Genomic DNA, 24891 nt, shown 5'->3' with positions numbered 1-24891 from the left:
GGCGAAAGCCATGTTACGAGCAGCCCCTGGATGCCTCCTACCAGCAGTCACATGCAAGTGCCTGGAAGTGAGCCAACCCTCCAGCACAGTCAGGTCTGTAGAGACTGCAGTCCAGGCTGACAGCTTGACTGTTACCTCTGTAAGACGATGAGCCGCAACCAGCAAAACCATTCCCAGATTCCTGAGTATCAAAAACTGTATGAGAAAATGAATGTGTTTGGTTTTAAACTGCTAAATTCTGGGGTAATTTATTACTCCGCAATAAATAACGAATACAAAGATTTGTAAATGCATACTCACTACAACATAAGCTTCTTAAAAACAGCCATGACATGTTATGGTATCTCTGACAGCATCATGTCCACTGCAGTTACTCCAATGTTTGCTGAATTGGATTGATTGATAATTTTTCAAGTCCTAGATTATGTATTTTGTAAGCAGGAGCAAGATATTGCCTATAACACTTTCTCTAGTTTTAAAAGTGGAATCAATAATGGTCCCTTACCTCACGGGGTTATTATAAGGATCCAATAATATAATATTCATAACTGCCTCAGAACAATGCCCACCACACTAAAAAGTGTTAAGCGTTGTTAACTACTAAAAGTAAAATTTCTTAAAAGGAAATGTATCACTCTCTTTCCTTAGTATTGAAACCCTAAAAATGAATTTTTTAAAGTAAGAATTATTTACAAGCCATGTCAGATTCATGAAATAAACTTAGAAAACTGATTTACCTTCAAATATTAAGATAGAATACCAAATAAAAGAAGATACTGGATATGTTAATATGATAATACTAATTAATTTAGCAATCTATTTTCCTCAAAACTGTTTTCATTTGTCCTAGTCATACTGCAATAAGTTCATAACATGCTCCTAGACTATATTACAAGATTATATTATAAGAACACAAGTAACTGGATCCAGGTAAAAGTTTGGTTCTTTTTTTTTTTTTTGTATGAAATTTGGTGGAAAATCTTTTTCTATTTCAAAGTTTCATCTACTTAGCTAAGGTCACTGGAATAATAGTTTAATGAGAACTCTCTCAAATGTGTTGCTATTGCCACTGTTCACTATATGATTTTTGTTAAAATACTTAGTCATTAAAAATACATAATTAGTTCAGCCAGCATGGCTCAGTGGTTGAGCATTGACCTATGAACCAAGAGGTCACAGTTCGATTCCTGGTCAGGACATGCCCGGGTTATTGACCTTATCCCCAGTAGGGGGTGTGCAGGAGGCAGCTGATCAATGATTCTCTCTCATCCTTGATGTTTCTATCTCTCTCTCCTTCTCCCTTCCTCTCTGAAATCAATAAAAATATATTTTAAAAAATACATAATTAGCCTATCACAACTGAACAGAGCAAAGATAAATTTGTACTTGATAGTTAACTACTAGTTAACTATTAAATTATCAAAATCATAGCTTACACAGTCCCAAGACTTACCCAGAAATTGCTTTAGATTTAAAACATGTCATCTGGACCTTAGACTTGGTATTGCCAGAGGATATGGTTCAAAGATAATGAAATGGGAATTTTTAAAACCTTAAGATAAAAAATCTAATTTTTGAAAAATTACAGTAGCTTCATTCACAATACGATATACAACCTTCCAAAAAGCAAACTCCTATAAAGTACAAATCATACCATCACTTATTAATTGGCTCTGTACCACAAAAGAATACAGGATTTTTTCACAAGTATTTCAGAAACAGCTAATTTTGGAGTCCAGCACAATACTGAAAAGAAGTACTTGTCTTTAAGGCTACATTTACAAAACATAAATACCTATAAGTGGACATTTGAAATAATTTTACCTACATAAACTCACCTCCAATAACAGAGCAGTTAGGAAGAGGAATTAAATTTAATCGTAGCCTAGGATACAAAATAACACAGAGAGAAGCAAACCGACTTGGGAGCACGGCTAAAGGAAGGTGCCGGCCTTACTAGCATGTGGTGTAAGCAATTCCAGATACCTATAGTAGATACCAATTATTTTCCCTCTTTCTTTCTTTCTTTTTTTTTTTTTTTTTTTTTTTTTTTGCTAAAAATATTAACACTGAAGTGGCTTAGTAAGTGAAAAGTCTAAAAGGGAACTACAATAGTGTGTGTGTACATACTGCAAAAATAAGCACATATATTTACTATAGACACACACATATACGCACACACAGAGACGGTTGACTTTCCTTCCAGTTTGAATTCCCAGCCTCCCAATGCTTATTACCAATAGAAAAAGGGGAGCACCTGCCGCCACATTTGCTGCTGTCACTGAGAGAGGAGACAGTCTAAGGCCAGCCTTTGCCTTTTTTCCCAGGGACCAATTATCCCTTTCCCAACACCAGCCTGGATCTGTGTTTATCCAGGGGTTTATGCATCCTGCCTATTTCTAAGTAAAAAATTCTTCTCTAAACCAAATTTGGGTTAGAACACAAAGTTGAGAAAATAAAGGTAAAGCAAAGGAATACATTTTATTGTAGATCATTTTTTAAAGTCCAGTAACCCATGAAACTGAAAGAGTATATACATACTGACTAATTTTAGATTGGGGCTATGGTATTAGGAAAAATTTAGAGAAAGAAAAACGATTTGAGAAAGAAAGCCATTTATCTCTCTACTTTAGTAAGCTAAAGACCCATCTAACCTATGCACAGTTAACACTTTAGGAATCTTATGAATCACACATTTTGGGAAGTGTTGGATACAGAAGAGAACTGTGGCAATGGTTACTAAGTGACAGACATGGGGGTCTCCATCTATTAATCTGCTCTATATGGAGTCCTCAATCCTAGTGTCTTCCATGAAGGAGGAAAAATAAATAGCAGCCTGAACTTCATAGGATTTCTAAAAGTGGATATATATAAATATGAATCACTAACTTTTACATAGGCAAAAGCAACTTAAAATTTTATAAAGCACTATTATTCAATAATTCTTGCATTTTCTAATATATTTTATTAGATGGATAGAAATAAATTCCAGTCATACATTCTTGGATTCATTGGGACAAATACTTACCAGGCTATTCTTAAGTACATTAAGATTAATTGTCCAACAGACCTGCCTGAAAAAAGCCATGTGGGGTAAAAGGAAAAGGCACAGAACTAAGGGTCAGGGAAGGTTAGTTCCAGCCCTGCCTCCATCATTAAGCAACTGTTTGATCCCCGCCATGCCCTTCACTTCAACAATGTGACATTTGATATTTCCAAAGTGAAGTCGCTGAACAACATAACTTCTAGCTCTAAAATGTTGTTTGTTCTCATGATCACTTTTTAAACATTTATTTCTATCAAAGTGATACATACTCAAGACTGCTTTCTAAAGGTCAGTCTCTAAGATAAAAAGGTCAATATAAAAATTTTCCCGCTTCACTTATGGGATAAGATGCAAAGAGAAGGAAAAAAAAACAAACAGCTGTTGGTTTGTATAAAGAAAAAAATACAGCCTGTCTGGTGTGGCTCAGTAGTTGAGCATCAACCTAGGAACCTGAAGATCACAGTTTGATTTCCAGTCAAGGTATTGGCCCAGGTTGTGGACTCGGTCCCCAGTAGGTATGCAGGAGGCAGCTGATCATGATTCTCTCTCATCATTGATGTTTTTATCTCTCTCCCCCTCTACCTTGCTCTCAGAAATCAATAAAAATATTTTTTTCAAAAAAATAGAGATGAGAGGGTGTTCCCCCTTTAATTGGCTTTTAATAACTAGAATTCCTATTTCTCAGAATTCTATAAATCCTTTACACAGTCATTTCTTAAATCCAAATCAGTCTGGTTCTATACTATGCTCCTTTCTTTTACCTGTTTCTCTTCCAAGTTTATTATGGTGACAAAAATGCTTTCTGACTTAATGTTATCATACTTTGAAAAAAGGTAATGATATTTAACTTATTAGCTATCAGATGTAAGCAAGTTACTCTTCACTTCAATGTCTAAATGTGTAAAATAAAGATAAACAATCTCTCTTAAGATTGTTGACAAGATTCAATAATATACATGGAAGTATGGTTAACTAGCACAAAAGTACTTTCAATAAGCATTTGTGTGTTTTAAATCTTTGACAATTATCTACAAAAGTTATTGAAACACCTCATTCCCTAGTTAACAGCATATTTACTCCAAAAGATGTAACCAAAACATAATACAAATAGAATGTTTAAATCATGCAACTGTTAAGTATTATTTTTAAAATTCTGTAAATATGTATTGAGCATTTACTATGTGCCAGGTACTATAATGCTAGGGTTCCAGAAATCGGTGATTAAGACATTGATTCCACCCCCAAAAAGCTCATAGTCTATAATACAATTGAAAAATATAATTGAAAAGCATATACAAGGAGCAGGATGAAGCAAATGTTTCACTATCTACAGAGCGTAAAGAGGAAGTAGCTAAAACATCCTGGAAAAGGGGAAAGAGTAGTTTTGCAGGCAAAGACTGGGTTTTTAAAGCCTAGCTCAGCCATTTACTAGCTCTGTGATTTGGGGCAACTGAATTTACCTCTCTGAGCTTCTTTGTAAATCTACTTTGGAGAGTTATTCTGAAGATTAGAAATAATATATGTGAAGTACCTGATACATAGCAGAAATTATTTTTCATTGTTTTAGGATTTGTTTTTAATAGACCAAATTTAAAAGCTATGGTGGGTAGCATATCTTGACTAATGATTAAACTACATATGTCGCCAGAACCGAGAATGCCATAAAGAACCACATCAGAATGTTACCACTTCCAAAGTCCAAAGTGATGTAGTTCCTAACGTGGTACACTCACCTGCTGGTGAAACATATTTCTAATCTATTTCCTTCTCCATTTTTACCCTGACAAACAATTTTGCATACTCACACTCTACTTTTTTCCATTTATTCCCCAGGCCCACTTCAGTCCTAGTTTGGGACGTTCTGCATATCCTCCAGGAAATGGCAAAGTCCTGTGAGCAACTGGTGATTATTAAGATTGTATTAGGACATAATTGGAGCTAACTCTGGGCTCAAACTACTATTACTAACCTAATGGTTGACTTGCAGAACTGGAAGCTGCTAAATAATGGTTAGAATCTAAAAGTAAATATTTTAAAATATTGTAAAATCCAGCCAAGAGGTTAAGTTACATTTACATTTTCTCTGTTCCCCAAAGCTATTTTTTCTAAATACTCTAACTGATACAACATTTGAAATATACACAATGAACAAATATGAGGCAAAGCCATAGTAAAAAGGCAAAGCAGTCTATCCCTAAATTCTATTGAATCATAAAGTGGTCTTGTCATAAACTTGTCAACATAGTTTTTCAGAACTAAGAACATGTTCCTGTCTTTAAACCATCATGTAAGGTCAGTTTGCTCCAAGTTAAATAACCACGTATTAAAACTGAGGACATCATGAATCAATCCAGAACTTACTTTAATTTTATAGCTTCCACATTCAAGAAAACCAGTGACTCTAAGTCACCTTGTGGTATATAATTCCAAAAAAAACCCCAAATATCTCTATGAATATCCATATCATACCAGTTATATTTACAGTATACTCTTCCTACTCTTAGCCAGTTTGACATAATGCATTTTGAAATACTAAAGTTCTATCAAAATTAGCTGCTTTATACATTTGCAAGAATCAAATCCTGGGCATGTTTTAAAGTTTTTTCTCTGAGGATAAGGCACTGAGGAGTCACCCAACTGCAAAAGAATCTCTTTCTTGTAAATACTAATCTTTAGAGGGTCTTTTTAAAATTCACAACTCAAGAGTATTATCAAGCATTTCCACATTAACAAACCCAGAAGTTTCTTCACAAAGCAAACCCGGACATCCTATAAAAATGAGTATTACTGCTCATTTTTATAACGATAAACTGATGTTAATTATTGTAATGTAGTTCAGTCCAATTCCCTCCTGATAGCCTTGAGAATGAAGGGAAATGCATAAAATTATCAAATGTCACAGAAGCAGCCGCTTGAGGCCAGAAGGGGAGAAAGAGAGACAGACAGACAAAAGGAAACAGGAGAGGGAGGAGATGTATGGTTGAAACTAAAATGCTTATAATCACTAGACCTTGGCCCAGCCCCTGACCCACTGTAATCTACTTCATGTCATCTATCTTTCCAAAAAAACAACAAAAAGTTAATACTGGAAGCAAATTGATCATGAGCAGGAAATTTAAGTCCTGCGTTCAGCCTGAGGTTTGCCAGAAAGAAAAAAGAGCTAAACAGAAAAAGATCTAAACAATAAAAAGCGCTGTGCGTGTACGAGTGTGCGCGCTAGTGGGGGCAGAGGGGTAAATGAAAGCTAACTGTGCTCCCGTCTCTGCACAGATGCTGTTCCGCGAGTACTACGGGAGGCAGGGCCCTGGGCCCTCCCCTGCAAGGCGGGAGGCGGGGGTCGTGGATTCTCCCCCGCGCACCCTCCAGACCGGGGAGCCCCTGAGCGCGGGGCGAACGGGTGGCGGCCGCCGGCGCCCCTGGATCCCGCGCGGAGCGGATCCAATGAAGACCTCCCCGGCCGGGACCTGGGACCGCGATCTCCCGAGGAGGCGCACGCGGGGTGGGGCGGCCCGGAGCACTTCCTCCGCTCGGGAGGGAGGGAGAAGGCGAGGGGTGGCACCGCATCCCAGTCCCCACCCCGGCGCATCAATTACCCGTGAGGTTCCTCAGCACCGTCCCGTGGGCCCAGAGGCTCAGGACCTGCTGCACCGACAGGTTGATCATGGAGTGGTCACCCCCCTCCGCCTTCATCTTCCCCGGGGGGCGCCCGCCGCCTTCTCCTCGGGCGCCGGGGGGCGGCAGCTGGTGTGAGGCTCCGGGGGCGGCGGCGGGTGCGCGGCTCCTCCAGGCCGCCGCCGCCGGGCAAGGCTGCGGGGCGCCGGGCTGGGCGCTGCGGCTGCGGCCGACGGACCTCCGAGGGGGGCCGCTCAGCGCGTCTCCCAGGCAGCCCCCTCCCCGCCGCGGAGACATTGAGGACGGCGGACGGGGGAGGGGAGGGGGCCCGGCGCTGTCCCCGCGCGGCCCCCCAGCGAGGACGCGGTGCGGAGGAGGCCGCCGCCGCTCCCTCTCAGGGGCAGCACCGCGCCGCGGGGATCGGGCGCGCTGGGAGGCCGAGGTCAAGCCGGGAGGCTTGGAGTGATGGGCAGCCGGCAGGTGCAGCCCCCAACGGAGTCCAACTCATCACCTCCGGAGGCTCGGGAGACCCGGGACCCGGAGGAGGCTGCGGCGGTGGCCCAGGCGGCACCTGCCACCAGCCTGCCCACCCTCCGGCCGCCGACACTCGAGGAACCGCCCCCTCCACCCGCGGCCGCCGGCGGGCCGCTCGTGCGCGCGCGCACGGGTCCCCTCCTCCCTTCCTTCGCCGGATCGGCTGCGCATGCTCAGTCTCCCGCTTCCCGCGACCCGCCGCCCTCGGACACCCGGCCGGCCCCGGAGTCCTCCTTATTCCCCTCCCCGCGCGGAGCTCGCGAGGCCGACAGCGCCGGGAGCCACCCGCAGTGGGGCGGGGAGAAGCGCAGTTGCGTCACTAGCGCCACCGCCGGCTCCGCTGCTGATTGGGTGCCGCAAGGACCCACCCCCACACTCCCCGCCCCACACGCGGGCGCGCGCCCTGGGAGCTGCAGCCCTTGACCCGCGGCGCTCCGGGCGTGCGGAGTGGCCGTCGGTGCTGAAGACCAAGCCTGAGCGCGGGGCGGGGAGGAGAGGGGGGGCAAACGGTACTAAACTTCCTGAGATGGTTTCTGTGGTAGTTCAGATCTTTGGCTCCTAATGAAATACTTTTGATAGCAAATGTTTGCATCCTTTTTTGAAAGGCTTAAATATCTCAACATTTTACGTTTATTAATTGAGGGTTTTTGTGTGTGTGTTTTTCTGAGTGAGTCAGGTGAGTTGGATAGGTCACCACCTGCAGAATATACTTTAAAGCTACTAAAACGGAAATAGACTCCCTTTCTCATTCATCCAGTCCTTCTGGCAGCAAGAACTTGGGCCTCCTGTGGTTCCAGGTTCCCAAATACTTACTGACATAGGGCTCGCAGGTGTCCTATTCGGCGCCATTCCCTGATCTAGCTCTTTTTGCATTGCAGTATTCTTTTTATTTAAATTGTAAAAACAAACAAATTTTTAAAAAGCTTTCGTTATTTTTCTCCCCTAGGACTTAAACTTTCTTCCCATTGTTTGCTACCTTTTTTTCATGCGCATCGGTTAGCCTGAGGAGCTATCTAAATTCCAACTATGACAAACTAAACTCCTTGAAGTTTGAAACCTTTTAACTTGAAAAATAAAAATTAAGTTTTGGCCATAACGTAAATATGCACTAGCCACTGCCATTCCCAACTCCACCCTTTTCAATGGCTCTGCCATCTGTAAAGAAGATGTACAAAGGGAAGGGAAGTTCATGCCGTAGCAAAAGCAAGTATACTCGGCAAAACCTGTAGGGTTGAATCACCTGTATGATGGTACTTTGGTGACCACTTTTAAAACAGTAATTATACATACATATTTATGTATGTGTATATAATAGATGTATTGGTGTCACAACACAAAAAAAAAAGGGGAAATTGTTGTATCACTAATAGGAATTGGAACCAAACAAATAATGTAGAGTTTATCTTCCTCCCAATATTTAGAATTATCTAGATCTTAATTAATTAAAGATTATAGAATATCAGACTTAAAATTGGCCTTAGCATTTTTCTAATTCATTTTATTTAATAGATAAGGAAACGGATTCTGCACAATTCAGTTTCTTGACAGAGGTGACACCACTTCAGAGGCTAGTTTATGAATTCCCCGTCTATTAATTCTTTCTAGCAACCACACTGTGTTTCTTAACTCACTATTACTCCATAACTTTAAGATTCTGGATGTGGAGGTGCAGGTTATGTAATGGTGGTATTAAGAGAGTCGATAGTATATGAGTAGTGGTATTTTAAAAAATCACGCAACCACATCCAGTGAAGTGTTCATAGCAAACTCTGAGCAACAGCTCATTAAACTCTCACATCAGGAACTTTCAGTTGGTTTGGAACAATTGGTATTCTCAGTATTGTACACTATTGTTTAAAACATAGCATTCATGCACATTGCAGTGGTATTTACAATAGCCAAGATCTGGAAATAGCCCAAGTGCCCATCAGTAGATGAGGGGATAAAAAAAAAAAAAAAAAACTGGTACATTTACACAATGGAATACTACTTGGCCATATAGAAGAAGGAAATCTGACCTTTTGTGACAGCATGGATGGATCTAGAGATTATTATGCTATGTGAAATAAGGCAGTCAGTGAAAGACAAATACCATATGATCTCACTCAGATGTTGAATCTAATGAACAAAATAAACTGATGACCAAAATAGAAACAGAGGCATGGATACAGACTGACGGATGTCAGAGGGGAAGCAGGATGGGGGGACTGGGTGAAAGAAGGTGAAGGCATTAGAAAAACACATGTATACATAACACATAGACACAGAAAACAGTGTGGTGATAGCCAGAGGGAAAGGAGGGTGAGGTGTGTGGAGGTGGGCAAAGGCGGGGGGGAGGGGACTGACAGAGACTTTGCTTGGGGCAATGGGGACATGATGATGTGTGCAGATGATGTCTTATTGAGTTATGCACTTGAAACCGGTATGGTTTTGTGAACCAATGTCACCTGAATAAATTCAATTTAAAAAATAAAATAAAATATTCAGAACCTGGGACAGTGCCTAGCACATGATGTTCAATAAATATTTGCTGAATGAATGTCATAGAAAGTCAGCATTTTTCTTGTTTCACATATTTTTTTAAAAATGTAATTTAAGTATTGATTTCAGAAATGAGAAAGTAAGACACAGCAATGAAGCCTCTGGTCCAGCGGCTATCAACCCTTTTCACCTCATGGCACACATAAACCAATTACTAAAATTCTGCGGCACACCCAAAAATATATTTTTTGCCAATCTGACAAAAAACAACATGCTAGGTATTATTTTGATTCATTCACACCAGATGGCCACTGTTGTGTTGGCTGTTGTCATTTTTTTTTGACAATTTAAGGGGAAAGAGGTCAGTGCCCCTGACTAAAATCATCTGGGATTGCATGTTTTAAAAATTCTGGCGGCACCCCGGTTGAAAATTACTGCTCTAGTCCATAATGCACTTTGATAACCCAACAACCTTCCCCCTGCTTTTCAGTTTCATTCAATTTAATAAGTATTTATTTGGCATCTATTACTTATAATGTTCTATGCTAGGCATTATGTATAGGATTTGAATATTAATAAGTTCTCTACTCTCTAGGCTAATTCATTGCATTTAACTTATATTAGGCTAATGATACCCACTGTGTTGGAAGCCAGTACTCTTAAGGGAATTGAACATTTTCTAACAGCCAGAGCTATAAAACACAAAAGTGAGTTAATGCAAATGAAAATTGTGTAATTTCTTTCCTTGCAGATTTTAGATATTGCATTAATACAACAATCAAGGAATGCCTTAGTCACATTCCTGCCAGAAATCAGGGAACACCCCAAATGACTCCTAAAAGTCTCTTTCAATCCTGTGCCCTTCAGTATAAAATAAGCAATTTATGAACAGTTCCTGGTTTATTTCTTACACACAACTGAGGGTTCACTCATAAGTCTTATCCATCCTATTAAATGTCCAGATAGAGCCCAGAATAAAGCTTTTAAAATCAGTTAGACTGCACAATGATATTGATCCTTAGAGGAAATGTCCTTAAAGTCATTTTTTTCTCCACTTTATCTTTCTTGCTGTAAGGTACTATGTAAGAATTGTTAGAGGTGTTAGCGGCACCTCACCGTCACCAGAGAGGTGTTACTGGACAGCCCCCTCAGTCAGTGGGAGAGGGCTGTTCCCAACCTCGATCCTCAATGAATTTATATGAGAGACCTTGACTGCGTTGTGAAAAGTCAATTAATTAAAGCATGCACCTTTATTGAAAAAGCAAAGCAAGCAAGCAAACCTATACATCTGCCTTACAAAGCACAAACAGGCTCTCAGCTAATCTGTAAAGCAGGTTGGATGGGGGTCCGAGGTGTTATATACCCCCTGTCTATAAGTTTCAAAAATCATTTGCTGAATATTTTGGTACAGATTAATTCTCAAGCCCCACCCCCCTTTATTTATTTATTTATTTATTTATTTATTTATTTATTTATTTATTTATTTATTTTTACTTTGCTGTGGCCTTCCCAGAATTCATGAGCAGCACCTGGCAACTTTATCACGCCAAGCCTTGAGACTGCTGGCTTCTTTCTCTGCTTAGGAAGTAAAACTGCCCTTTTTGCCTTTCCATTTTCCCCCTTCCCTTCCTGCATTCTCACACTAGAGAGGTTTTTTAACCATTTGCTCTCATGTCCTTGGCTGGGGAAGATAATGGCTTGCTAAGTTACAGGGTAGCTGCAAATTGCCCACACTGTTTGGCCTTGTTTTAACTTTCCTGTCTCAGTTTCCCTATCCCTCCTGCCCTGGAATCCTGTAACAAAATGACAGAAGTAAGAGGAAGAAAGCCATGCATATCATTCCAAACTGTGTATTGTGCTGAAACTTACATGTTGAAATGTTTCTCAGAACACCTATTAGTGTCAAGAGACATTTCCATCACAGTAAGTCAGAGAAACAAGGTAAAGAGGATTTTCCTTCTGTGATAACTCTGACTCTAAAAACGATTTTGCAAACTGACATCAGAATTAGAAGAATTCCAAATTGCCCACGTAGACTGTTTGAAAAACTTAAATTTCTGGGACTAGGAAATATAAAGATATGTCCTGTTTTGTCTCCTCAGTAACATATGGTACACCTAGGGTACCAACTAATGATATGAGGCTTCGGAGGGATCGAGCCCTGCCCAGAAAAGGAAGGAGAGCTGCTTTGTAATGGCAGTGGGATAGGACCTCCACCCACAGTCACCCAGAGTCAGGACATGTGCCTCTAGCTCCATTTTCTACTTCATTCTTGTGCGCTCCCTCCATCTATGCATTCATACCACCTACCTACCAAATTCTCCCAGCTATCACCCCCTTACAGTGTAGCTCCTGGTTTGTTACCCCAAGTCTAAAAACGAATACATTATGACCCACCTAGAACCCAGTCCTGGCAGGAACAAGAGAGGCAGGGCCAAACCATGCAGGTGCATTTTAAGTTTATGCTCCAGTATGGTTCATGTCATGTATACTCACATTTATTTGGTCAAAGCAGAAAGGTCAAACCCAAACTGAATAAAATAAAGAAGTATATTTGGTCTACTGGGAAGAATGGCGAAGGTGAGTAGGTGGAAGCAACAAATAATTTGAACAAATAATGCAGTCTAACACAGCTGAGTGAGATCAGTCTACAAATAATATATTTCTGTTTCTTTTTCTTTTTTTATAGTTTGGGCTTTATGAATTTTAATTCTGTATTTTTTATAGTGGATAGATACTCAAATAGGTTAAATTTTAATTATGATTTTACTTTTCAGATTAAAAATGTCAATTTGTATTATAGAATTCTTTTAAAATTTAATTTAATCTTGCCTAATGTTAAGGTCATGACTTTAGAAGAAATATTAACTTTATTTTTGCTTGCATTTTGCCAAGTATATCTTTGTCAACCTTTCTGAATCACTTTGTTTTAGGGAATTCTTATGTTGAATTTTACTTTGTAATATAATGTTCAATTCCTATTTTAATTTAAACTTTGTATTTGTTGATATAATAAGCATGTAGTATTGGCTATATTATTCTTTCTATTTTTGTTGCTTCTTCTAAAATAGTTGGTATGGTTTGTGTTGCCTTTCTTTTGTTTATGTTCATTATAATTTGAAAGGGCTGGATCCACTTTTATTCTTATGGTAATCTCCACTACCCCAATCTCCCCTAAACAGAGTGTAGCTGTTGACACACTCTAAGCAATTCAAAAGTATATACTCTCTGTTAACTTTAAACAGATTACAGTAGGTTATATATTTTCTACTCTTTACCTCTACAACTCAACACCTGGTCTAATCCAAGTCTGGCTGTTTTACCAGATAAGAACATTATGCAAGCTATTTAACCTCACTGATCTTCAGTTTCCTCATCTGTAAAATGGGAAATATCTGTATTTCATATATATTATTCATTTCTATCCTATATAATAGAGAATATGCAAATTGACCATCACTCTGCCACAAACATGGCGGCACCCACAGCGGAGGTGAGGGTTTCCATAACACAAGATGGCTGCACCCACAGCAGAGGCTGAGTTCCTGTAACAAGCCTTAACGAGCAATCAGCAGGGACCTGAGGCTGCTCCCCTCCACCCCCCCGCCCCTGTGGGGCTTGACAGTTAACCTCAGGTCGTGCCCCAACACCCTGGTGCCAGGCCGGGGGACCTCATGCCAAGCCCCCCACCTGGCAGGGCTTGATGGGGGACCTCAGGCCATGACCCCCACCCCAGCACCGGGCTAGGGGACCTGAGGCCGTGCCCCCCGCCTGGACAGGGGACCTCAGGCCACGGCCCCTGCCCGGCAGGGCTTGACAGGGGACCTCAAGGTGTGCCCCCCTCCACCCCAGTGCTGGGCGGGGGACCTTAGGCTGCTCCACTTGCCCCGGGCCATGGGACCTCAGCGTGGCTTGACAGGGGACCTCAGGCCACGCTCCTACCCAGTGGGGCTTGACAGGGGACCTCAAGGCTGCGCCCCCCCCCACCCCCTGCCTGGTGGGGCTTGACAAGGGTGGGACTGGCCAGTCTGGATCTAGCCCAATGGGGGGGAGGGCGGCCAGGTCTGGGTCTCACGTGATTTTGAGGCGCACGTGGGTGGGTGGGGACTTGACTCTGGGTCCCATGGTGCGCCCCAGACTCTGATAGGAGGAAGATTTTCATATACATTTTACTAATTTTCTTTCATCTCTGACAATTCTATTATAGAGAAAGGGCAAATAGCAATATTAAAATATTTCCTCTAATTAATCCCTTTTAATGTGCATGAATTTCGTGCACTAGACCACTAATATTATATCTTTAGAGTGGAGTCTGGAGCTATAAATACTCAATAAATGCTAGCTTTTATTATTGTTTTATTTAAATATTAATAGATTTTAAAAACTACACGGGAATGCCAACTTCTAAAGAATATTCCTCCTAAAGAACAAGCAAAGAGAACTTGTGAAGAATTCTATTGATGGACAAGTATCTACCTCTATTTCCCCCTGTTTTGCTTTTAACATAATATATTCAGATGGCTGAAGTGTGTTCAGTAAAAAGTCACCTTTCACCCCTGTTCCCAAGCCACTTAGTGCTCCTCAGGCAACCGTCATTATTAGCTTCTCTGTGGATTCTTCCTGAATTTTAGCTACTTCAGATATATTTGTAACTATGAAAAATGAGGAGATCAGCGTATTTAAACTTCCTCCCCTCCCCCCTTCCCCTCCCAACTGCTGCCAGTTACACAACATTATTTCATCTTGACATTAAGAAAACTTAAGGAAACTACAGCATATTCCTTGAAGTTTTTGTTGTTACTTTTGTTTTATACTTAAATGAGAATTTAAGCAAGTATAAAATTAATAATGAAGGGTCCAGTATAGGGCAAGATAGAGTGAACATCCTTCATCCAGTGTCTCCTAAGGCACATGCCACTGAACTTAGCACGCAGGGAGGAATTTGGAGAGGAAAGAGGAGCTGGTCGGTTGGGGAGGAAGATGAGAATTGGAAGTGCCGTCAAACAAGCCATTAGTGTCCCATGCCTTTTTCTCTGTGTCCCCTCGGCTGGGCTCAGGACAGCGGAGAATGTGGACATGGACATAGGTGCCAACAGAGAGCTCCAGGAGAAGTCCTCTTGTTTGGGCTTGAAGAGAAGGAAAAAGGTCTCCCAACAACCAGAGAGAGTGGGGAGAAATCACTGTTTTGTGTGGGATTTTTTGTTGTGCTCAGTCCCAGCCCCTAATGTGCTATAGCTGAGGCAGCTGCAATGATGTCTATGGGAACAGCAGGAGGCTAAAACTCTGAGAGAATTCTTCTCTGGTTGAAAGAGCTATGGCCCCAAAAGGATGGGACATCCCTGCCAAGGTCACCCAGCCTAATGCCATCTGATCCCCAGAACCTAACTGCTACTCCTCCAAACTGCCCTTCTGTTTTCATAAGACTGTTGAGGCTCAGAATTACAGAGGCTATAGGAGACCTGCTTGTTGAATGACTTTTGTGACAGAGACATTAGCTGTTCACCTGAATCTCTTCTTCCCTTCCTCCTGGGCACCCAACTAGATACCTTCCCCAGCCTCCTCTGTAGTTAGGTATTGGCCATGGACTGGTCATATGTGCTGTGTGCCGCTTCCAAGCCTGATGTATAACCACCCCCACCCAACTGTTCCTTCATACTCTTTCACTTTACTGATGAAAAGGGGGAGGGTGATACCAAACTACCCCCGAAAGCCACATGTTGAAGATGTCACAGCTGCCAGCAGCCCAGGTTCTTGCAAAGGTGCATGGAACCGAGCACAGAGCACCCCTGGTGAACTGGAACCAACTTGAACTTTCTCAGTGTTGAGCTGTTGCATTTTGAAACTTTGGTTTCAGCAGTTTAACTAATCTAAGAAATACTTTAATACTGCTCTATAAGAATAGATTATTTTGTATTTGATGTTTCTAGTGATCCTATTTCCTGGAAATCTGTTGGTGAATTCAATTTAGTAATCAAATCTAGGTGATTCTATCAGACCCAAACAATTCAAGTAGATCTTGTTTACCCACAAAGTCCTGCTACCCAGGCAAAAATCTTGCAGCTAACGAAGGCCATTTTCTAGATAACTCATCCAGACCACCTTCTTTCTGAGTGTCTAATTTTCTTTGCCACATACAGAAAGAGTGTTGCTCCATTACTCTACTCCATCTTAAATTTCTGTTTAATTAAGTTATATAAACCATCTATCATAGATTGAATTCAACTGGAAATATTTTGTTGCATTAAATAAATAAAATTCTGGGCCCTGTCTGGGCTCATTTGGTTAGAGCATCGTCTCAATATGCCAAGGTTGTGGGTTTGATCCCCAGTCAGGGCACATACAACAATCAACCAATGAATGCATAAATAAGTGGAACAACAACTCAATGTTTTTTTCTCTTTCTCTTTTCCTCTTTCTCTAAAAAAAAAAAAAATCAATAAAAAAATTAAATTCTGAACTTAAGTTTTCCAATGGCCATTTTTTATGCCATCTTAGATAATAAAACTTTTTTTAAGTTCATAGAGTACATATCTGGGGTAACTGGAAATATAATGAGAACATCTAGCCCATTATAAAAGTATGAAATTGAAGCCAACTTTATAATTTTTATTATTTTTCTTTCATTATATTAATTATATGTATTAAGAAATAAAAGACCAAGCTTAACATGGGTTTAAGGGAGAACAAAACATACATTTGAAACAATAGGGAAACAAATGACAAACAACCTGGTACTGAGTACAAAACTAACATTATATATATTATATGTACATGTGCCGTATATGTATATATTATATGTGTATAATTTATGTATTATTATAGTTGTATACATAATATACAGATACTATTATAGTATGTATTATACTGTAAAATGTATAACAACATATTACATAGTATATTACATAATATATGTGTGTGTTCAGTAAATATGTTACATATATATAACATGTATTCTCAGTTACTGTATATGTGTGTGTGTGTGTGTGTGTGTGTGTGTGTGTGTGTGTGTATTCCATTAATGCCAAGAGAATTGTAAGAACAGTGTAGGTTGAATCAGAGCTTTGCTCATAGCCAAGGTCATGCGACCCACTTCCAAGTTGGAGAAAAGGTTGTATCAACTAGGACACTCAGCTCCCTCTCTTAGTTTCTTCATCTTTCCTGATGACCAAAAGAATGGAAGACAGTGTTTTAAAATCAAATCAACACATATTGGTTGTGTAAGGCACCAAGTTGGGCAATAGTTAAATTAATGTCATGTCTTAGAATTAGGCCAAGGGTTCTGTGTAACCAAAAAGTTGCACAACAAAATGCAACTTCCTCTCTGCTTTTCAAAATTTGGCTTCCAAGGGAGGCTCCTCTTTTATTTCAACCTCCTTATATAGGGTGTCCCAAAAAATGTATACACTGTTTTTTCTGATAGCTCAATTGTTATCCTTTTCTTTTCAGATTTAACCCATTGGAATTAGTAACTATTCGAAGTGTGTATACATATTTTGGGACACCGTGTCTTTGTCCTGGATTTCTAAGTTCAAATAAAGTACAGTTTAGTATTTTACTGTGAAATATGATGCACAAAGTCCAGTAGAAAGATGAATAAAGAATTTAATTGACTCAGGGTAAAGATTAGGCAATGAAAAAGTCTTGGTTCATGTATTCTAAGAGGCCCATTTTTAACAAAGTTAATTTTTTTTTATTGATCATTTTTCATCTGTCTGGGATCTCTGGGAACATTACTTAAAGTCAGCACAGATTAAAAGAAGACCTTTTGCCTTTTCCTTTTCCTCCTTCCTTTCTGAAATTCTGAACATAATACAGATTATCAAGCATTTGAAATCATTGTTTATTCCTTTCTATTCTTTGTAAGCCTTTGAAAAATAAAGCCCCTTCTCATGCATTGTAAGGTTTAATATATAAGAAGAAAAATATAAATCTATGTATTTCAATTTACTTACTTTGAAATTGCTGAGTGGGCATCAATTAGAAATATACCACTGCATAGTTCATTACTTCAGTGAGTAGCCAGTTAGGGCTAACCACTTAGGTATCTGAGAAAAGACTGATATATAATACATACTTTTTAAAAGTTATCTAAAAAAGCTTGCTTTGTTTGAAGTCATCCATTATTTATGCCAACAATATTGATAGTCTATTTGAATTCAGAATGTTTTCTCTCACATTTGGGTATTTAAGACTAACTTTGATAACTATTTGGTACACTTTAAAAATGTCTTCAATAGAGCTATTTGTAATTTAAGCATGGATTTGGTGTTTGGAAATGGAAGTTTCTTGGTGCCATGTCAGTTGAGTGACTAGGCTGGGAAAACATTGCTTTTGATAAGAAATGAGGTGAGTCACCCTGGCTGGTGAGCTCAGTGGTTAGAGTGCTGGCGGGCACATGGAAGGGTCTCGAGTTTGATTCCTGGTCAAGAGCATGTATCTAGGTTGCAGGTTCAATCCTGGCCCCAGTGAGGGTGTATGCAGGAGGCAACCAATCGATGTGTCTCTTTCACATCAATGTTTCTCTCTCTCTCCCCCTCCAACCTTTCCTTCCACTATCTCTAAAAATCAATGGAAAAAATATCTTTGGGTGAGGATTAAATAATAATAAGAATAATAAAATTTGTATTTTATTTAGATTAAAGCACATTGTATAAAAGTTATTTCTCCCACCCAAAATGAAGGCAATAATTTCTATGTTATTTCTATATAAATAACAAAATTCCTATCTTTTTCAGGTAGTTCTTATAAAGCAAGACAAGGCAATGGATATAGTCATGGAAAAATCGTCAAATAGATGGTCAGTATCTTTGTCCTCTGACTCTGTTTTGACCACAAAACAGAAGTATTCAGTGTACACCTGCTAGAAAGCTTATGACTCAGTTAAGGTGCAAATTCAACAAATGAATGTAAATAACAACCAGATATGGAACAACAGTAGATTGCTTTCTACTCAAACTTTAATTTTCTCTTTACACTCACTTAATGGAGATAATATTACACTGAAATCTCTGTTTGGGGAGTTCACAGTTTCTTCTACATTTAGATAACTTCTTTAACTGTCCATTAGAGAATTTTTTTTTAAAAAAATATGTTCTTTTACTGATTTCAAAGAGAGGAATGGAGATGGAGAGAGAGAGATAGAAACATTGATGAGAGAGAAATATCAATCAGCCTCTTCCTGCACATCCCCTACTGGGGATAAAACCTGCGACCTCCTGGTTCATGGGTTGATGCTCAACCACTGAACCACACCAACTGTACTGCCCATTAGAGATTTAACAACATAGTAAAGCGACTACTAGTCAATGGTTAGTCCTGAACTTTATTGTAATATTTTATAAAGTATATATCTTTTTCACACCTTCTCAGCATTTATTTCTTCAAAGAACTGGTAAGTAATCTATATATATAAAATCTATCCTATCTAATAAAAGAATAATATGCAAATTGACCATCACTCCAACACACAAGATGGCTGCCCCCATGTGGACAAAAAGATGGCCACCACAAGATGGCCAACAGGGGAGGGCAGTTGGGAGGGACCAGGCCTGCAAGGGAGGGCAGTTGTTGGTGATCAGGCCAGGAGGGGAGGGAAGTTGGGAGGGACCAGGCCTGAAAGGAAGGTCAGTTGGGGGCGATCAAGCCTGCAGGGGAGGACAGTTAGGGGTGACCAGGCCTGCAGGGGAGGGCAGTTAGGGACAAACAGGCTGGCAGGGAAGCAGTTAGGCATCAATCAGGCTGGCAGGGGAGTGGTTAGGGGGTGATCAGGCTGGCAGGCAGAAGCGATTAGGGGCAATCTGGAAGGCAGGCAGGTGAGCAGTTGGGAGCCAGCAGTCCTGGATTGTGAGAGGGATGTCCGATTGCCTATTTAGGCCCCATCCTACCGGGATCGGGCCTAAATGGGCAGTCGGCCATCCCTCGAGGTGTCCCAGATTGGAGAGGGTGCAGGCTGGGCTGAGGGAACCGCCCCACCCCGTGCACAAATTTCATGCACCGGGCCTCTAGTATATATAAAAGGCTAATATGCGAAGTGTCCCCTCAAGAGTTCGACCAGGAGACCAGGAGTTCAATCACTTACTATGACGTGCGCTGACCACCAGGGGGCCGGCCAAAATGAAGGAAGGCCCTGGCCGGCAGCTGGCAGCCAGTGAAGGAAGGCCCCAGCCAGCAGCCAGAAGCAAGGCCCTGGCTGGCAGCCAGAAGGCCCCAATTGGCCCTGGCCTAAGGACCTACCCATGTATGAATTTCGTGTGCCAGGCCTCTAGTACCTAATAATTAGAATCATCCATATATATAAAAGCCTAAGCGATCTTAACGATCGGAACGATCGGAATGACCAGTCGACTGGTCATTATGACACACACCAACTACCAGGGGGCAGACGCTCAATGCAGGAGCTGCCCCCTGGTGGTCAGTGCACTCCCACAGTGGGAGCGCTGCTCAGCCAGAAGCCAGGCTCATGGCTGGCAAGTGTAGCTGCGGGCTCCCGCCTCCGTGGCAGCGTTACCAAGCAGCAGTAGGTGCAGCGGGGCCAGGGTGAGTGGCGGCATGGCGCCTGGCCCCAGCTTGGGCTCCTCTCAGGCTGCCTGCGCTTTGGCACTGCTACATCCCTCAGAGGGTGTCGGACTGCCAGTTTCAGCCCCATCCCACCGGGCCAAAACTGGCAGTCTGATATCCCCCGATGGGTCCCGGATTGTAAGAGGGTGCAGGCTAGGCTGAGGGACCCGACCTGTGCACAAATTCGTGCACCGGGCCTCTAGTGGGAGAGAAATAATAATGTTATATTCAAAATGACTTAACTAAAATACCCCCAGAGTGCCACCAACAATGTTGTCTTCTGAAAAGAGAGGTCATTCAAGAAATGCACGTTCAAGCAGTGGCCACTTAACAAGTAGATCATCAATGTTTAATGCATTCAATGGATGGTCCACAGGAAATACTCAGTAATTAAGTGCTTCATATATCATATAGCTTTTCCTCCATATATAAAATACAAGGTTAAAACCCATTTTCAAACTTTCTCTTAGATATTTTTTGTGGTTTCTGAAATACTTTTAGAAAGCTCTGGCTTATATGTATAGTTTGATATATGTACCATATTTTCCGGCGTATAAGACAACTGGGTGTATAGAAGATTTTCCTGGGTTAAAAAGTCGTCTTATACGCCGGAAAATACGGTACCTACCATTATATTAAGATCATACTTTCTATCAGTATTTATATTAAGCAAAGTTATTCAACCTCTGGTCTTTTAAAGTATTTCTCGATTAGCTTTGAGGTCTTTTCATCCAATTTCATATCTCTTATTCTCAGACTTCATCAAGGAAGGACACACAGGGACTTCAACAATGTGAAGTGAGACAGATGGGGAGCTTTGTATATATGGATGGAAGATCTAGTTCTTTTCTTCTGTGTTCTGGCTTGATATGACAGTGAGGGATTGGATAAGTCCCTTTGGTACCTGTTGGCATGATGTTAAGTGTAAGCTGTTCTAGGACGGAGTCTGTCAGAAATAAGCATTTAAGAACTATGAAGTAGTCTAAGAAAATATCTTTAAGGTACTAAATAATGTGCTTCACTGTTGGAACACAAAGTATTTCTTTAGAGTAATTCTCAACAGATCCTAGATTATCTTGTTGAGCTCAGGAATTTCCCAGGAAATTTTATTTAAATATCAAGTTTTGTGCCAAATGCATGGCTTTTCTTAAATCAAAGCATATGTTAAACATAATCTTAAAGAACTGTCTTATAAGTACTAGTTCCACAAATCATAGATGCACAAAGTCTTTGGCAATAATGTTTACTTAGCTAATCAGCCATTTCATCTTCTAAGTCAGCTTCCATATATTTCTTCAACCATTTCTGGCTTCTGTCCAGATCTTGCAAGAACTTGAAGACAGATTGGATTGCACTGTCTGGATTGTAGCCCACCAGCCAGCCAGCCCACTTTTCCCCCTGCTCCCCCAAATTCAGGGCAACCTGCCTGCCTGTTGGTAGTGGGGAAAGAAAACCAAACTAGGTGGCCAACTTGACAAAACTAATGGTTTAATTTTCTTTCCGTGAAATGTCCCTGTCAGATTTAGTATCCAGTCATGCTGGTCTCATAAAACATGTTGGGAAGTGTTTCCTCCTCTTTTGTTTATATAAGTATTTATGTAAATTAATACCTTTTTTTTTTTTTTACCTGTGACACCATCAGACCCTGATGATTGATTGTATGATTATACCTGAGCAAACAAATCCAACTTCTTTAATAGATATAGGGCTAAAAAATTTTCTATTTTATTTTATGTCCATTTTGGTAAGTTGTATTGTTCAGGAAATGTGTCTACTCATGTAAGTTGTTGAATTTATTATCAGAAAGTTGTTCATAATATCTATAAGATCTATATTTGAACATTTTTTCTGATATTTATACTTCCATTTTTTTTCTTGATCAGTCTAACTAGAGAGTGTAAATTTTGTTATCCTTTACAAAAAAAACCTTTATATATGTCAATATTTTCTATCATTTATCTGCTTTCTATTTCATGGTTTTCTACTCTTTATTATTTTCTTGCTAGAGTTACTTGGGATTTATTTTGCTCTTCTTTCTTTAGTAGAGCCTTACATGATTGCTTTTATTCCTTCATTCTTTCCTTATCTAGGCCTTTAAAAGCTATGCATTTTCCTCTAAGCACTGTTAGCTGTATTTCACAAATTTTGATATGCTGTATTTTCATTATAATTCAGTTTGAAATATTTCCTAATATGTCTTGTGATTTTTTTCTTTGGCCCATGGATTATTGTGTTTCTTTCATTTCTAAATATTTGAGGTTTGTTACCCTATATATCTTATTGTTATTGGTTTCTAATTTATTTCCATGTTCAGGAAAACATAGTTTATTATTTCAATCATTTTAAGTGTACTAATAAGACTTGTTTTATGGTCTGGCAAATGGCTTACCTTAGTGAACATGCTATATGCACTTGTAAAGAATGTTGATTCTGCAATCTTTTGGTGTAATGTTCTATAAATATCAATTAGATAAAGGAGATTGATAGTGTTATTTAGATCTTTTGTCTATTTTTTCTATTAATTGCTAAGAGAAAAAGCCAATTATCATTGTGGATTTCTTTCTTTCTCTTTTTAATTTTATGTTACTTTTTCATCTAGTGTATTTTGAATGTCTTTTATTAGGCATATACCTTATGTGCCTATGTATGATTCTTAAGTCCTTTTGTGTATTTATCCTTTTATTGTTTTCATACAGCTCAGCTAATCTCTGGCAAGACTCTTTGTCTTGGCATCTATTATATCTCCTGTTAATATAGCCACTCCAACCTTCTTAGGTTTCTTGTTTACATGATATATCTTTTACTATTATTTACTTTCAACCCACTTGTATTTTTATAATTAAAGTTCATCTCTTGTGGAGAGACTATGTTGGGTCTTGCTCCTTTATCAGTTCTGAGAATTTCAAACTTATAATTGGAGTGTGTAGTCTAATTACATTTCATCCAATTATTGATATAAATGAATTTAAACCAAGTATTTTACTAGTTGTTTTCAGTTGGTCCTATCTGTTTTTTGTGTTTTTTCTTTGATTTTCTGTTCCTATGTTCTTAATTTTTTTAATGTAATTTAAACTTTTTGAGAATTACCTTTTAATGGGTTTTGGCTTTTTAGTTATATCTTTTTGCATTGTTTCAAGTGGTTGCTCTAGGGGTCACAATATGCATCCTTAATCTTTCACAGTCTATTTAAATTTAATATTGGATCATTTCACATAAAGTATAATAGTCTTTCAAAAAATATATATTTAAAACTCTTCCTTTTGTTTTTTTAGTTGTCATATATTTTACCTAAAATATTTTAAATCCCATAAAAATGTTATCAATTTTGCTTTAAACAGCTTCTTCCATATTTCTAAAATAATTAGGAGGAAGACAATGATATTTTATACTTAGCCACACATTTATCATTTTTGGTATTTCATTCTCTTCTGAAGATTTAAGTGTCCTAACTATCATCATTTCTCCACCTAAAGAATTTATTTTGCATTTCTTTTGCACTGAAAGTCTGATGATAAAAATCCTCTTAGTTTTCATCTATCTGAAAATGTCTTAATTTGTCGTCATTCTTGAATGTTATTTTCACTGCATTTTAGAGATGTCATTCCATTGACTTCTTGTTTCCATTGTTTCTGAGAAGAAATCATTGTTAATCTATATCATTCCACTGCATGTTATAAATTAATATGTGGTTAATCTGTGGTTGCTTTCAAGAGTTTCTTTTAAACTATGGTTTCCTGAAGATGGACTGTGATATGCCCAGAAATAGTTTTGATTTTGTTTGTTTATTTTCTTCTTAGAGTTCAATTGAACTTGCTAGATGAGTAAAATCATGCCTTTCACCAAATTTTGGGATAGTATCATATTTTTTCTCAAATATTTTTTCTCTCATCTCTTATTCTGAGACTACATGTACACATATATTAAACCATTCCTTGGTGATCTCATAGCTCTCTGATATTCTTCACTTTTCCCAGTCTTTAGTTTTTTCAGCTTAGATACATTCTATTGGTTTATCTTCAAACTTCAAAACAGAATCATAGCTGGCAACCTTAATATTTCACTGACAGCTCTAGGCAAATCAACCAAACAGAAAATCAATAAAGAAATATTGAAATACTAGACCACACGAACATAATTGATTTACAGAACCTTTCATCTCAGAACATCAGATTATATATTCTTCTCCAGTGCACATATGTTGGGTCATAGGACTAGCAACAAATTCAAGAAGATTGAAATTATACTAAGCATATTCTCTAACTATGACAACTTGAAATTAGAAACAAACTGCAAATATGAGGAGACTAAACAACATACCACTAAAAATGACTGGGTCAAAGAAGAAATAAAAGATGAGATAAAAAATAGAGAGAGAGATAGCCCAGCTGTGGTGGCTCAGTGGTTGAGCATTGACCTATGAACCAGGAGGTCACAGTTGGTTCCTGGTTCGGGCACATGCCTGGGTTGCGAGCTTTATCCCGAGTGTGGGGCATGCAGAAGGCAGCTAATCAATGATTCTCTCTCATCAGTGATGTTTCTATCTCTATCTCCCTCTCCCTTCCTCTCTGAAATCAATAAAAATATATTTTAAAAAAGATATAGAGAGACAAATTAGAATGACAATACAACATATCAAAACTTCTGGGATGCAGTAAAAGCAG

The 24891-nt window shown here is 39.5% G+C and overlaps 1 protein-coding gene across 2 annotated transcripts in view; it reads right to left on the bottom strand.

Moving 5' to 3' along the window:
• Positions 1-7343, bottom strand: part of TMEM170B (transmembrane protein 170B) — a 39105-nt gene extending 31762 nt beyond the window's left edge. For both annotated transcript variants that reach the window (XM_079776586.1, XM_079776585.1), the window contains exon 1: positions 6640-7343. In XM_079776586.1, coding sequence (XP_079632712.1) covers positions 6640-6955 — 316 coding nt within the window. In that variant the 5' untranslated portion in view covers positions 6956-7343. The remainder of the gene's footprint in view (positions 1-6639) is intronic.
• Positions 7344-24891: the final 17548 nt, after the last annotated feature.

The sequence above is a fragment of the Cnephaeus nilssonii genome (genome assembly GCF_951640355.1).
Source record: "Cnephaeus nilssonii genome assembly, chromosome: 7".
Classification (NCBI taxonomy): domain Eukaryota; kingdom Metazoa; phylum Chordata; class Mammalia; order Chiroptera; family Vespertilionidae; genus Cnephaeus; species Cnephaeus nilssonii.
This window is presented reverse-complemented; position numbering and strand designations above follow the sequence as displayed.